Here is a 16,372-nt window from a genome sequence, read left to right as displayed (position 1 = left end):
ATTTTGAACACGTTGAACGAGTCATCCTCAGACCTCCTCTGAAATTTTTAATAACTGAAAGGTGAAAAAATGGGTATTTATGTTGGCATTGGGCTTGGATGAAGCAGATAGAGGTGGGAAAAAATGAGCTGCAGCTGAGACATAAGATATATGTGTCCGTTACTAATGTAACTCGTGTCATGTTATAAAATAGACCTCTGGTAACTGTTTCTAATTTTTGCAGATCAGATCATTCAGATTTAAGTGACACTTTTTTTTTTAAATTTGGCAGTACTTAACAACAGTTATTCCCTATGAGAAAAAAAATGGACCACCATCTGTTGAAGATCTTCAAATATTAACAAAAAGTGAGTAAAGACCAAACTAAACTGTTACTTACCTTTTGCTGATTCTAAATACTGATTTTAGTTGGCTGGCTACATTACTGTGGTTCTTGTTTGTTTTATTGATTTAGGGTAGTACATGATGGATTTCATCCTTTATTCTTTTGAGAATGAAACTATAAATGGTTCTGACATCTAACATAACCCTAAATCTACAGTTGATTTATGGGTTTTATTTTTTTTATTTTCTGGCCTCTTAAAATATGTACAGCTTGAACTTTTGGGGAAGAAATGTAACTTGATTCTCTATTACCTTTTGTATGCTTGAGAACATACCCATTTATCAGTAAGTAAGGTGCTTCATGGATCTTATGTAAATATCACTCAGTAACTGAATAAGAAAGATTTAGGAGAAGCCCAGCTCCCCCCTCTTATGAATATAGACCCCTAGACAGTAGTTATGGGTAGACCATAAATTGATAGTGATATTTTAAGAATATTCATTCATTGAGCAAACACTTAGTAAAGACCTCCTCTGTACCAGGTTATGTTCTGGGCATTTGGGATTCTCTAGTGAAGAAAGCGGACAAAAATACTCAAGTCTAACAAAAGTAACTTGTCAGACTTAACTATATGTGGTATCGAGTGTCTATGATAGCCATAAATGAGCCCTGAATTCTGGTTCTGTTCCTGTCATGTAGAGCAGCGGTTGCCAACCGGTGGTCTGTGGACCACTGGTGGTCCGTGAGGTCCGAAAGGTTGGCGACCGCTGGTCTAGAGGGATATCCTTAAAAGACACCTGCCCTCTCTTGGTCACGGGAAAACAAGGCTGAAGTAGTTGCTCCATTTACCTCATAGTAAATAAGTTAATGTACAGGGTGGGACAAAAGTAGGTTTGCAGTTGTGATTATGCAAAACATACTTAAAAACATTCAGTGCTTAAATATGGATAAATCAAGTGATGCCAGCCAGTCTAAAATAAATAAGAGATTAACTGGGTGGACAGCCCTCTAATTTTCAGGAAGAATTGACGAAGTTTTGAGTGTCCAAGATCACACAGGGGAATGGTCAGTTACATGGCTGGTCTCTTCATTCCCAGTCTGCTGTACTTTTAATGATGCTGGCTTTTGGTATGTGATTTTATATAGAATGGAAAACAAGTTTAAAATGTGATTGGAAGCAGAAATACTGGACATAGTGGCCCTCTAAGATGGGACCATACATACTGCTAGAGGTTAGGAATTACTGAGAGACCCGCCTTCTCAGGTCAAGGACAAACATTTACTTGGTCACACAAGGCCATCAGAATGTCCTTGGGACGAGTCTTAGGTGATATCTGCATAGTTGGACGAGCTTGGAAATGGTGAGCGAACATGTGCAGGGTACGTAAGTGAATGTCCAAGTTAATACAGTCATGAGGGCAGGTTGAGGGGAAGACAGTAGATGGAAGGATGGCCTCACTTTGAAAATAAGAAAGTGGTCACCTGGGAACTTTGGGAGAACCTGAGCCTCTGCTCCCACTGCCTGCACATGGCAGCCCCTGCACAGGGAAGCCCCGTGGAGACAGTAGCCGATACTGGTAAAAGCTACTGGAGGTGCAATAACCATTGTTAGAAGAATTAGAATAATGTCAGCTGTATCAACAAATATGGCTAATGCTCACGCAGCATGTATTATGTGCTGGGCACTATTCCACGTCCTCACATCTCAGTTAGTAGTGGAACACTCACAACAAGCCTCCGAGACAGGTCTTATTATCATTCTCACTTGACAGACGAGGAGCCCGGTGCCCTCAGTGGTTAAGTAACTTCCTCCGAGACTAGGAAGCAGCGGAGTCGGGGTTTCACCCAGGAAGGCTGACCTGAGTTACACCGTGCACTGTCGTGTCTGCGGGAGGAAAGGGGGCCGTTTTCCCCAGGGGGCTCTGGAGGAAATCTGTGTTGCCAATCACGGCAGAAGAACAGGATTTGTGGGTTTGTCTGTACTGTGTGGCCTAGGCTTGTGTTTCTTTAACCATTATAATAGTAGCTGTTTTTCCTATTTTGTCTTTTGCTTCGAGACAAAATCCTCAGATTCCCGTTAGGATGAGGCTGGTTCACCAGGTTCCTCGGGAGAGGAGGCGGCAGCCTGGCTGCCTCCTCGGGTCTGGCCTTCACTTTGGTCTCCTCTTTACAAGTTTCCAAGGCGGCTGGCAGATGTGCTCCTTGAGGACAGCTCACAGTTCAGTTATGTCTCTCCAGCTGTGGCATCTGCAGCCTGGGTTCCTGTGCTCCGAGCTCACAGCCGTGCACTTGACGGGAACCTGCTTCCAGCCTTTATGGCAAAGCGGGGCTCCGTGCGAATAGCCGGTTTCTCTTCCCTCCTCCACTGTTGGTGAAATCGGGGACATAACTCCCAGGGAGCTGGGGTATCCTGACCCGAATTCCTGAGCATTTGCAGGGGTATTCCCTTATCTAGAAGATAGTAATTTGCATGAACTGGTTCTACCATAATGAAGATTAAGGCTAAGTGATAGACATTAAATGATATTTTGATCTGAATTTAGAATTGTTGCCTTTTCCTTCTCTTTTGTTTCCTAGTTCTTCGTGCCATGAAAGAGGACAGTGAAAAGGTTCCGAGCTTGTTAACTGATTATATCCTGAAAGGTGAGTTTCGTAATGGCTTCTGTGCAGTGGTTGACAAGTTGTGATTAGCCAGTAAATGCGCTGTCTTGCTTAAGATTAAAAGTAACTTTCAAAAGCACAACCTTCATTAATTTCATTTGTGCTGGGAGAGGATACATGGCTTAATTATGCTACCAACATTACAAATTATGGTTATGTAACATTTACCTTTACTTGAGGTCCTGGGCGGGAAATCATTTCCACGGCTAAATTATAAACATCGAGGCGGGGAGTGTGAGAAATAGTATGGAAATATTGCCATAATTAGGCGTAATTAGAGCTCCAGCTGTTGACACTGGGAGGGTTTGCGAAGGTGGCCTCTGCCAGCTTGGGGACAGTAGGAAGAGGACGGGTTAGTGAGGATGCATGGAGGAGGGAGCGAGCATCCTCCAAAGGACTGTACCAGGGACTGGTGTAAGGGACAGGAAAGGACTGTACCAGGGACTGGTGTAAGGGACAGGAAAGGACTGGGACAGGGACTGGTGTAAGGGACAGGAAAGGACTGGGACAGGGACTGGTGTAAGGGACAGGAAAGGACTGTACCAGGGACTGGTGTAAGGGACAGGAAAGGACTGTACCAGGGACTGGTGTAAGGGACAGGAAAGGACTGGGACAGGGACTGGTGTAAGGGACAGGAAAGGACTGGGACAGGGACTGGTGTAAGGGACAGGAAAGGACTGGAACAGGGACTGGTGTAAGGGACAGGAAAGGACTGTACCAGGGACTGGTGTAAGGGACAGGAAAGGACTGGGACAGGGACTGGTGTAAGGGACAGGAAAGGACTGTACCAGGGACTGGTGTAAGGGACAGGAAAGGACTGGGACAGGGACTGGTGTAAGGGACAGGAAAGGACTGTACCAGGGACTGGTGTAAGGGACAGGAAAGGACTGTACCAGGGACTGGTGTAAGGGACAGGAAAGGACTGGAACAGGGACTGGTGTAAGGGACAGGAAAGGACTGGGACAGGGACTGGTGTAAGGGACAGGAAAGGACTGTACCAGGGACTGGTGTAAGGGACAGGAAAGGACTGGAACAGGGACTGGTGTAAGGGACAGGAAAGGACTGGGACAGGGACTGGTGTAAGGGACAGGAAAGGACTGGAACAGGGACTGGTGTGAGGGACAGGAAAGGACTGGGACAGGGACTGGTGTAAGGGACAGGAAAGGACTGGGACAGGGACTGGTGTAAGGGACAGGAAAGGACTGTACCAGGGACTGGTGTAAGGGACAGGAAAGGACTGTACCAGGGACTGGTGTAAGGGACAGGAAAGGACTGGGACAGAGACTGGTGTAAGGGACAGGAAAGGACTGGGACAGGGACTGGTGTAAGGGACAGGAAAGGACTGTACCAGGGACTGGTGTAAGGGACAGGAAAGGACTGTACCAGGGACTGGTGTGAGGGACAGGAAAGGACTGGAACAGGGACTGGTGTAAGGGACAGGGAGGGGCGCAGGGGAAAATGAAAGGAATGGACTTGCATGAACCCAGGACAGTGAAAAGTGAGCCATAAATGTGAGGAGCAAGATCAAGACCACAGGATGGCAGTAGTGATGGGGCAGATGATCGTTGGAGGAGTTAATGAGATCGCCTACTTTGCTCAGGGAAGAGCGAACTTGGGATGGTACAGAGGGGACAGGAGAATTTAGTTACAGGCAAAACTAATACTTTTCAATGAAATGATGTTTTGAAAAGTAGCAGTTATTCAGGTGACAGATTTTCAAAGCATCACAAAATGTATCCTGTGGGATTTGGTTCACTTTCAAGAGCAACCTCTTCTGGTAGCTTTTCTTTTCGGGAGTTCTCTCTCTCCTCTCCCAGTTGTTAGCTGAACTTAAGGAAGGCTGGGATTTCTGAGATGTTAGATAACCTGATGGGACGTTTCCTCCAGCATAGCTTCGTGGAGGGAATCCCAGTGGTAGAAACCAGGAGCGCAAAGGGGTCAACATGAGTTTCACCTGTAAGAGACTGGATTGATGGGGAGCCAGCCAGCCATTAGTTAACAGAGGGTAGAAAAGACATCGTTTTTTTTCATAAGCTGTTTTTCGATGGCAGGCTTTTTCTTCTTACATTCTGAATGTTTGTTTTTTTTAAAAAATCTGACGTCTTTGCTTTTGTGTCGTGCTAGCATTGGTATGAAAGCTGGATGTTCTGAGGTTTGTTCTTATAGATGCGGAACAGGAATGAGATGAACATGAAGACATGTCAATTTTTAATTATCGTGGGTGCCCAGGGCCTTGCCATGCGGGACAGAGAGAGAAGGAGCTTCTGAGGCATTCTCTAGCTCTTTTATCCTCCGACCTCATGGAGGAATTTATGACCCAGAGAACAGTGCTCTGGGCGGAAATGATTTCTACTTTTTCCCTCTAACACTCAGGCTGTACTGTGAATCTACACCGCATGCCTCAGGGACGCAGCACCCATCCCTCCCTCCCCTGCTTGGGCGCTGGCTCCTGAGCCCGGGGCTCTGTCCAGTACCTGCACGGCTGAGCTGCTCGTGGGCATGTTGTGGTTTTGTCCTGGCAGGACTGGGTGGAAATGAAGCCGGGGTTCAGATGAAAGTGGTGATACTTGTCCAAGAGAATGAAGGGGTGTGGAATGCTCAGGTGTTCAAGTGCACGGGAAGGTGTGGATATGGGGCGATTTCAATGCTAGTTTCCACCCATCCGGGCAACCCGCCGCCAGCTGATGGCGCCTCCCCTCTAGGACCAGCAGGACGTTTGCTTGCAAGGGGTGTTGCTCAAGGGAGAGCTTGCTGTCCCTTTTCTTGGTGGGCTCTCTCTTATGTTAGTTTAATACCAGTGCCTGGGGCTTGGCTGCCTAAATTAAGGTAACTTAAATGTGCAGGGGAGAAATGCCAGAAGGCAGAAAAGTGGCCTCATTTGGCCCGAGGAAGTTGGGACGGGTGCTGTGGGGGCTACCTGAGCGTTCCTCACCCCCGCCTCACTCCTCGCCACAGCCAACAGTGGTACCAAAGGCTAGTAGAGGAGTTCCGGCTGCCTCTGGGCTGATCCTGAAGCGTGTGCAGACTGGCACCTGTTGGAGTTTGCTTTGTTACAAGCCTCCTGGTACAGGGCTCACCTGGGCTTCTCTCTCTACGGGGTACCCTAGAGACGCGGCCGTGTGGTATCTCATTTATGGGCAACGGAATCAGTATCTTACGAGAACTTTCATTGTTGGGTGTAGCCTTTTAGAACCTTTTTTTAAAATTGCTACTGCAGACCCTTGCATATTAATATTTAGTTCTCCTTACTTAATGGTGTTTTTTATGTAGATGTAAATAAATGAACATACTTGTGTGTACAAAGTGACGTTTTCTCTCTCCCCCAGTTCTGTGTCCTACATAGGGCAGCCTCTGCAGGAGCAGCCTCTCGCGGCCTGGGAGCCAGATTTCACACAGCATTCCCCCGAGAGCCGGCCACCCTCCCTCCTGCTAGCGGAAGCTCGGCACACTTGAACTTGGGTTTGTGACGCAGTATTAATAGACCACGCCTTCACTGATTCTTTGTATTACAAACCAAGAGAAACATGGCACTATTTTGAATTCTAGGGATTTTTTTGTTGTTAAATATGAACAATTATGAATCCTTCTCCAACTTTTAGAGTCAGGGGGTGTAATATGAACTATGCATGTGCAGTTATATATTTTTTATTAACTGACCATATGCCCATTTGAGGTTTCATGGCTTTCTAGATATAAACTACATTGAAGAACAAGTTAAAGCAGCGGTCGCCAACCGGTGGTCCATGAGGTCTGAAAGGTTGGCGGCCGCTGGGTTAAAGCATTGAGAAATTTATAGCACAGCTGTTCCTCAGTGACGGCAAAAGCCAGCACTGATTTTTGTAGGAGAACCGTCAGTATAAATGTCACCTACCACTCTTGTCCAGAGACGGAAACTAAACTTGGGCTGTTCTCAGGATGAAACGAGACTGTGTGTTATCCTGGTTTAATCCTCACTGAGAACTGGAACTGTTGGCGATGACTGGTGTTAGAGGCTGCTGCGTGTTTCACCATTCATCAAATTTTAACCATTAAGTTGCCATTTACTTTCAGAATCTTGTGTTAACTTTAGATGTTTGAGTTTTGTTGTACGTGTCTGTGGAGAAGTGTCCTTCGAAGGGAGTGTGCTGTATCCTTAAGGTGCTTAACAAACTGTAAGCTGCAGCTTTGCCCATCCCCACTGCTGTTCTGTCCTCACGCCTTGTGCTTCCCCAAGTACTGATTGTACAAACAGCTGCTCATGGATACATCACTAGCCATGAAGCACTTCTGCCCATTCCAATCAAGTCAGTGCCCTTTAATAAATGTTGGAAAAAAGATAATGTATGCTTGAGAGCTTCATTTTTATTTTCAGTTTTTGGTGTAGTTTTTAACCAGCTGTCTTCCCTTGCAGTGCTAGATTCTTCCCCTTACTATGCACACACTGTCCTTCACTACGGGGCCTGAGCTGGGGAAACCCCGATTGCCTCCTGACGGTAAGGAGTGTTTGGGGGGAGGGGGGCTTTTCTGGAATGATAGGAGCTCTGCTCTTTCTATGTCTGTGCACAGTCGCTGAGATAGCATGGTGCAGTAAGAGTCTGTGTAGCCGCTGACAACCTGAAAGCAAAAGGACAGCTTGTTTTTCTAATCCCAAATGTGGAATTACTTTGAAAGTTACATGGTGTGATTTAAGATGGAAAGTGTTTATTTGTGGCCGAGAACCAAAGTGCAAACCATCCCCTTACCACTTTGGTTCTCAAAGAACTACGGTACACGCCAAGTGCCTGCCATAGATCTATTTTATTCTTCAGGAAATTATATTTGTTTTTCTTTTACAAGAGCACAACAGGAACCAAAGTAAAAGAGTAATAGATACAGCACTCAGGATAAATCATATCTTTAAAATAATAATAAAAAAATTTACACCTTGTCCTATATCCTGTTAGTATTTTCATAATATGGCCATGATTGAAAAAGCAAGCATTTACACTTTTTTTGATAAAGACTTTTTATGCCAGGAATGGATTAATTGTCAACAAAATTTTATAATAATCAGGCTGATGTAAATCTTATTTTGGTAACATATCATTAACAAATTTATTTTGGAAATAGATAAAAATATTGCCCCTTGATAATAAATCTTTTTCTTTGATGCAAACAGCTAGAACACCTTTTTCTTTTTTTGATATTCTAAGACAAAGAAAATGGTTAATCTTCAGATTAATAAATTAGGACATTATAATAATAAATTAAAATTTTTTTTAAAGTTCAGCAATCTCTGTCCAAGTATTTACAACAATACTTGAAAGTTCCTTTACAAAACAGAACACATTTTCTTTTCACATTAAGCATACTGGGTATCTGTGTCTTTCACAACAAGCATTTTTAAAAGAAAAAAAATCAATGCACAAATGGGTAATTAGTATAAAAGTGCTAAGAGCTGTTTGAAAAGTTAACACTATAGTATACAGTCAGTTATATTTGAGGCAAACTACAACAAACTTCCAGCTTATTATGGACAATATTCCAGTAGTTGTTTCAAACAGTTGTTTGAAGAAAAAAAAAAAAATCCAGGAGCTGATTGGTGATGCAGATAAACTGCCATCAGTGTTTCTGGCCAGTGGAGCGAATTGAAAACCGACTGAAAGCAAATCCAAATGAGTTAGGAGGTTTACTAAAGGAAGACCTTCTCCACAGCGGGTGTGATGTCACGGCCCAAGGCATGTACATACACACTCGCCCACACACACCTTTCTTCCCAATTAAACTGCAGGTAGAACGAGATTTCGTGTTATTCAAAAATTTGTAAGTGATCAAAAGTATTGATATGGAATGCCTGTTTGTCTTTGTTCTGGTTAAAAATCTCATAAAAATACATTCAACAGGAAAACATAAATTGTATGTGTATAAATATATATGTATGTATATATTATATACACACGCACACAAATACTTTTTTTTGAAGCAAAAGATAGTTACATAAATATTCCTATAATTGCTAAAGTTTAAAGAGGCATATTTTTTGAGCTTCAACAAAGGTGCTTGAATAATATACAATTAAAATGAAGTAGTTTTCTATTTTGTAGAATCAGTATATAATAAGGAAAAAAAAATCCCTAATCAGTCTTTTTAAAAAGAAAAGTTTCTTCTTAAGCTAGAGCTTCAACAAAAACTGTGAACAACCAACAATTGAACAGAACGAAGCAACAGCAAACAAGGAAGCGTAGCCCTGGGAATACCTGGCGACCTCCACCCGCCTCGGTGCCACGCGGTCCTGGGAAAGCTCAGTGCTCGTGCCAAGAAATGACTTTGGGTCCTGTTTACCTGCCGACTCTGCTAGGAACTGGCTGATTGGCTTGGAAGAAAACGAAAGCAGCAAAAAGTCTAACTGTAGATATGCTTAACAACCCGCTTCGGAGAAATGTGGTCCTCACCTTTCTCTCGCTTCCTCGCCGCCTACTGCAGCTGTGACTGCAGGGAAGGAACTGTGGCTTTAGACCTGGGATGGCTATCGAAAGGTTCTGCTGCGCTTTCTGTGCTGCTAAGGTGGCCGCGGCGGCGGCGGCGGGATCACAAGGCCTTTGGCTTCCTGCTCACTCGGCCCGAGCGCCGCAACCCTGCAGGCTCCGGAGCAACAGGAAGAGCATCCTCTGGGCCCCTGAACTGCTGCTGCTTCACGGGACTCCCCGAGCCAAGCTGACCAATGTCTTCCCAACACCACCCTCCCGCCCACTTCCCCAGCCAAACTCGACCGTCCCCACCCCCAAATACCTCTACCGCTATATTACAAGCAAATATGTCTTAGCAACTTGGAAAACTTTGGTTCTAAGGAAACACTTGGTCAGTCATCTTGAGGAAAAGTGGGAATGCTTGTTCTGCACACTGCCGCCGACAGAGCCCATCCCAGTCAGTTCTTAGCGCTGTACATCAAGTCACCATCCAACACAACCCACTAAGCAAGTGCACAAATTCTAGGTTACTTTTAAGAGCAGACTGAGTCACTTCTGGCTTCTACAACCTCATCCGACTTGCCTCCTTTCACACCGTCTGGTAGAACTTGTCTGCCTGTAGATGGTTGTGTTTCTGCATGCTGTAGAAGCCGCTGAACCTGGCGTCCGGCTCCGCAATCCTGAGCATTCTCTGGGCACTGTCCCCCGGGGCGCGGGCTCCTTTCTTGCAGTCCACAGATACCAGCTGGTTGCTTAAGGAGGAAGGCTGTTTAGCCAGGGAAAGAAAAACCACAAAGAATTAGCTGCTTTACGAATCCCAAATGAACACAGATCTAGTCCCTAACTCTAGTGGGATGATAGCTTCACAGTAAGTACACTGATGGGCCGACTCTCGGTGGAGCTTCCATCGGTTCTGGTGCCAGCGGCCGCTTCATGAGGGCACTGTCTTTACAGGTGAAACGTCAATAAATTATGCCAAATGGAGTGGACAAAGGAATTGGGGGGGAGGGGGCGAAATTGGTGAGGTGAGTGACATGACTATTTTCAAATCCCTGAAGGCAGACTAGTACTTGAGAGGGTTGGAGGATGAGTGGAGGTTACGACAGAGAATTCGGAAGCGCTCAGGCTGTACAACAGCCTGTGGGAGCAGGGTTCCTTTCCCGCCTCTGCGGAGGGGACTGGTCCTGACGCAGCACGCGCCCAGCACACAGGCTGCGCCCGGTGCATTTTTGTCTAAAGAAAATCGGAGGCAGGATAACCATCTAATGGACTTCACTGGGAGGGGTTATCTAGATGGTAAGGTGGATAAAAAAATTATTCAAGGCTGCTTTAAATTCTTGAGGTTGTCTGATTATTTTTTCTGAGGAAACTAAATGTAAAAGGTAGAATCAAGGTTGGAAAGCATCACAATATATTTCCTTTAATGAAAATGAATTGTCTTGCCTTTTAAAATAGGCAGATTAGACAATAGATGTAGGGTGTCCCCCAAAAATGTATACACACACTTGGAATAATTATGAAGACAGGGTTTATTAAAATACATTTCATTTTCAAAATTGAGCTATCGGCTGTTAATGTGTATACATTTCTTGGGGACAGTTTGTATACTCTTTCTCCCTCAATATGAAATCTGCCTCTCTCCCTTGTCTAGTGTCACTTCACGCAATCTCATCTCTCGCTCCCTTTCCCTCTGCTTGCCTCGGACATGTCTCTCTGACCTTTGACTTCTGTATGTCCCACAATCGCTAGCTAGCTCTCTTCCCGCCTTTCCTAACACCCCCGCCCTTGATGATTTCTCTCCCATTTTAAGTTGACAGATCACTGAGAAACACCAGGTGATCAGCTTTTAATTCCTTATATAAGGACTTAGGACTCAATCCAGGAAGTTGGGCCAGAACCAGACACCTGATTGCTACAAAGAGCGAAGTAGAAATGTCACTGGCTAATATAAAACATGTCTAACTATTCAAGAGTAATAAGCCTGCAAGCTTTCCTAGTTTGACCCTGCAAGAGGCTGGAACATTTACAGGACGATACCTTCGTTGGCGTTCGATACCAGCAAAGCAGGGGTATCCACTGTTTCTTCTGGTTGATGAGCAGGAACGCGATGATGATGGAGAGGCCTATCACGACGGGAACCACGACCGCGGCTATGCTGTCCAGCGAAGACTCTTCCGCCGGGTGCCGCCTGTTGTTATCGCCGTAATCGACCTTGAGGTGACCCACGTCTAAGGGAAACAAAAGGATTGTAAGATTTATTATCTACACTAGAACCTTTAAGGATTATTTTAATTACATTGTACAGAGAAATCAGCAACATGATTAAGGTCTAGTATTGATCCGCAGAGCTCTTAGTGATGGATGTAAAAAAGTATTCGGGTGAGGAGGTTAATAATTGGGCATGATGATGCTCGTTATAGCCAGTCAAGAAAATTCTTATGTAGACTTTAAAAGTGGCAAAAATTCAACTTCTGAAAATATTTTAATATTAACTTGTTGGCTCCTAAAATTTTAAAGGAAAAATATTAGCTCTGTTTACTTGCAAATAAGAGATTAGACAATGTATATTCTTGGACTTGCTAGGGAAATAGCTAAGACTATACTAGAGTAATAGTGAAAATTAAGCTAGAACCAAGAGCTTGGTGTTTTGATCAGTATTCTGGTTTACTGAGCTCTGAGCAAGAATGCCTTTTCATAAATTTGTTGAGAAGTCACCAGGCCTATTAGATCATTTTCCTGCCTTATTATTAATGTGCTGCCCAGGGGACAACTGCTAGTTTTGCTTATATGCGTGGAAGTCTTTCTGCTCCTTTTAATCATCCTCGCAATGAATACTGCAGACAGAGATGACAGGGTAAACATATACCAATCAGGAATACACGCTGGAAGTTTCCTTACTTTTGTTTCAAATAAACCACTGTAGTCAGGTCAGTTTGTCTAAATGCATCAAAGACCAGGTTAGAGCAAAATGCAGGACACAATCAGAAGGAGTTGCCCCTAAAATGTTCTGGAAATCAGCTCACGAAGTAGCACATTTTTGTGACGTTCAGTGTGTACAGTTTAAAAATCAATTTTTATGAATACACTTCTTTGTGTATGTGGGGGATAGGAGGAAGAGAACTTTCCTAATCATTTTAGCCAGTGTAGGGAGAAAAAAGGGACTTTCATCAGCATCAAGAGTAATGCCAAAGGTAAAAGTAATATCGAAGAATTAATGTTTTAAAGACACAGTGAGTAAAAGGAATGAATTTTTGGCTTACCACATTTTAAATGATATTGGAAATGGTTTTAGGAATATCTGTCACAAAAGATTTTTAAAAAGTAAACTAAGCAAAACCTTGGCGAAAGGAATATGAAACTTCAACTAGGGTCTGTTTACAAAATTCTGTTCTTAAGTTCTGTTTGGATGCAAGCAGCAGGCCATAAAGTTAGCTTTGAGCCTTCCTAGCAGCCAAAACAAAATGGAAATAAAGAATCATCATTAAGATTCATAATATATTTAAGATTCAAACCAATCTTTTGCTTACAAGAAGCATAAAATTCCCTGCTACTGACACGTGAGAAAATTTCTCCTATGTACTATATATTATAGTGAATGAGGCTGTTCTTATGACCAAGCCCAGCACCTAGGACAGGATGTGGCACAGACTAAGCACTAGTATTTATCGATTGAATGAGTATAAACATAATGCTAAAGCACCTCTCAGAGCAACTACACCGGGAGCCAATCACTGTGTCCGGGAGGCTGGCCCTCAGGTCATCTGGCTGGATCTCAGCATCACTTAGAATATCTGCTAGTACAGTAACAGACCATTAATCTCTCAAGCAATAAATACTGCTTCTTCCAAAACCTATCATAAAAATTGCATAGCAAGGGTTTTGAAAATGTCCTTGGGAGTAGACAGGAGGCAGTACTGAGTCATAGCTAAGAGCAAGTATATACTATTTGGATCCAGGGATCTGCTATTACAGAGAAGAAACACTGCCTTGCTTTACCTCTTAACTACTGAGAGAGTGACATCTCTCATACACAGCTGAAAGGACAGAGCAAGGAAAGTATAAAGCACGGAATAAACCTGGCAAGTGGGCAAGTCACCACGTAACAGACTGAACTCTCATGGAGTGAAAACTACCCAGAAGCAGAGGGTAACCTAATGCATACAAATGCTCAGTACGGAACCCAAAGGGACAGTGAATAATTTATAAGTCTATTCACACATGTAAATATCACTGATGGCTTAGAAAGTCCACCTGGGCCGGGGACATACTTTGTTTCATCATCACTATGTCTCTGAACATGTGGGGCCAGAAGGAGGCCGTTTACCCCGTGGCCTGCAGACTGACTTTATCATTCGGGTGTCAGACGTGTGACAGCCAAGCAGGCCTTCGCTAGAGCCGTTCTCTGAGGGCAGTTTTAAAAATGTAACAAGCCTGGCAGGGGTGGCTCAGCTGGTTGCACTAAAAAGTGGCCAGTTCAGTTCCCAGTCAGGGCACATACCTGGTTTGCAGATGCGATCCCTGGTCGGGGCATGTACGGAAGGCAACCGATGGATGTTTCTCTCTCACATGATGTCTCTCTCCCTTCCTCTAAGCATGTCCTCAGGTGAAGAGTAAATAAAAATTTTAAGCAGATGCTACGTCAGACTCGACAGGTGCCCGCGGCCTCTGCACTTACCTCTGCGGAGATGGACAATGTCGTTCTCACTAGGAGTGGGCCACCTGGGAACCTGCACGTCAGTCTCGCCACGACGATTCATCTTCTCAATGGGCACGTTGGTTGGTTCCGGGACGTACATTTCTGAAAGACGGGACATTTCTCATCAGAGATGGTGGAGGGGCTACTGTTGTTAACTGTTGTTTCCTCTGCCCAAGTGGATGGTGCATTCAGTTCAACACAACATGTGGGGACGTGAAAGATCCAGTTTCTGCTCTGACATGATTGCTGGAGAGTCCCTGGCCTGGCAGGGGTGGGGAGCATGTCTTAAAACCATTTAAAAGGAGAGAAAAAAAGTTTTCTCTGTCAGGGTCAGACCCTCTGCTTTTCATGGCTGATGGTGTTGACTATGGTTTTGTGCAAGCACTGGACTGGCTGAAATGAAGCATTGCTTTTACTTTCCATCAGCTAAATACTGCACTCGAATAACTGTTGCTTTTTAACCCACGAGTGTTGAATCATTTACATGTCACAGGAAGTGAAAAAATGAAAGCTTTTCCTACTCTTTATGCATTTCTTAGCCATTTCCCCCCAAACTCTCCCCCTCAATGGGAATGCTCTGCTGTCTCATTTAAGTCAAACAGGAACCGGGGGCTTTGGTAAATGCATTTCAATCATATCCACACTTTGATCAATGACATACTACAAACATAAAACAAAATTCTGAGAACATTCTTGTTCCCAAATATCAAGCCTTTTTTTCTTTTTTTAAGTCAAAGGAACCAGTGATAAAAGTCAAAGCTTACCTTGGCTCCTACAAATATATTTATATATCCTTACCCCATCTGGCTAATAACCACCAGCACAACTTTCTAAAAAAATAATCCTTGCCCTGACTGGTTTGGCTCAGTGGATAGAGCGTCAGTCTGCAGACTCAAGGGTCCCAGGTTCGATTCCGGTCAAGGGCATGTACATTGGTTACTGGCACATCCCCAGTAGGGGGTGTGCAGGAGGCAGCTGATCGATGTTTCTAACACACTATCCCTCTCCCTTCCTCTCTGTAAAAAACCAATAAAATATATTAAAAAATAAAATAAATAATCCTTAAGAACCTCTATTTTCAAAACGCAATGATAAAAGTCCCACGTCATCCTGTATGTCCTCTTATAATAAGGTTATTCAGCATTGGTAATACTAAATACTAATAGCCTAACTTGGTCCCAATATAAAATACATAAAATACTTAAAAAGTTAATAATCCTGTCTGCTGAGTGATCACTGTCTATCCCAAAGTTACCGGCTTTCAGGAAGTAAGCCATAAGATGAAGTTGAGAAGGAAAAAGCGATCGAGAAGACAGCATCTGCTAAGCTTCCCCGGTGAGCTCACTGAGTGCCCACCAGGGAGATGCACACTGAGAGGTTAGCAGCAAACTGCCCATGGCTGCCCGTCTGGGAACCGCAGAGCTCCGGCTGTCCCGAGAACCAGGTCCCTGTGGCCTCCATCCCGACCGCTTTCTTTCTTAAATTACCAGGTCTCAGACATGGCAGGACCTAGCCTCTCATCCTCCCCAAAGGTTCAATGGGCCCTTGAAAGCTCTAGAAAACTCTAGAAATTAAGACGAGAATTTACTGAAAATGTCACCATTTACAGAAGTCAGGGCCTCTCCAATGTTTCAATCTGAATCATCCAAAAAGCTTATACACTGCTGATTATACACGCTCTGGTCCTTGTGCGGCAGATCTGGGTTGTGTGTGCCGGGGAACAGTGTTTAGCCCTCCCACCGAGAAACCCTGAGATATGATGTGGAGTGACTATCCTGGAGGGATTTGGGGAGAAAATGAACTTGACGTTTACAGGGAACGTTTAAGTGGCACTGCACCCCTGAGCCCTCCCCTGCCTGGGCCAGCACAGCCTGGAACCTTCCTGTCCCTGCAGGCCGACCTGCCCTGCTTCCGCGGCCTCGGGGGAAAGGCCTAAGGTGGGAGCTACTGCGCAGACCTGGGGATGCCCACAGCGGAGAGCAGGAGGCCCCGAGCCGGGACCAGGTGCGTTTCACCTCGGGCTTTCCTGGGTGAGAAGCACCTTTGGAATTCGGCCTCCCACCTGTGGACTTCAACAAGAGAGGCGGCTGTGTGCATTCTCTTCCCACAGGTGCTGAGACAGGCTCTTCCTGGCCAAGGCAGGGAGAGGTGGGAAGACCTGCCTGGGATGAAGCAGGAGTCCTCCTGAGTGACGGACTGTCTCACTGTGTCCAATACGATTTTCCTAGCACGTCCTCTGAGGCCGACAGCGGTCTGCGCCTGGGG

At 44.7% G+C, this 16,372-nt stretch overlaps 2 protein-coding genes across 5 annotated transcripts in view; one reads left to right on the top strand and one right to left on the bottom strand.

Annotated features, from left to right (window-relative positions):
- The window catches only part of FEZ2 (fasciculation and elongation protein zeta 2), a 37,192-nt gene extending 29,582 nt beyond the window's left edge, over positions 1–7,610 (top strand). For both annotated transcript variants that reach the window (XM_079792695.1, XM_079792696.1), the window contains 3 exons: positions 272–347; positions 2,903–2,968; positions 6,313–7,610. In XM_079792695.1, the coding sequence (XP_079648821.1) occupies positions 272–347; positions 2,903–2,968; positions 6,313–6,329 (159 nt within the window). In that variant the 3' untranslated portion in view covers positions 6,330–7,610. The remainder of the gene's footprint in view (positions 1–271; positions 348–2,902; positions 2,969–6,312) is intronic.
- A 133-nt stretch (positions 7,611–7,743) lies between these two features.
- The window catches only part of CRIM1 (cysteine rich transmembrane BMP regulator 1), a 175,937-nt gene continuing 167,308 nt past the window's right edge, over positions 7,744–16,372 (bottom strand). For all 3 annotated transcript variants that reach the window (XM_079792690.1, XM_079792688.1, XM_079792689.1), the window contains 3 exons: positions 14,087–14,209; positions 11,449–11,639; positions 7,744–10,177 (listed from right to left, as the gene is read on the bottom strand). In XM_079792690.1, coding sequence (XP_079648816.1) covers positions 10,001–10,177; positions 11,449–11,639; positions 14,087–14,209 — 491 coding nt within the window. In that variant the 3' untranslated portion in view covers positions 7,744–10,000. The remainder of the gene's footprint in view (positions 10,178–11,448; positions 11,640–14,086; positions 14,210–16,372) is intronic.

Source organism: Cnephaeus nilssonii, assembly GCF_951640355.1.
Source record: "Cnephaeus nilssonii genome assembly, chromosome: 15".
Lineage (NCBI taxonomy): Eukaryota > Metazoa > Chordata > Mammalia > Chiroptera > Vespertilionidae > Cnephaeus > Cnephaeus nilssonii.
Note: the sequence above shows the minus strand (reverse complement) of the source record. Positions and strands in the feature narration are given on the sequence as shown.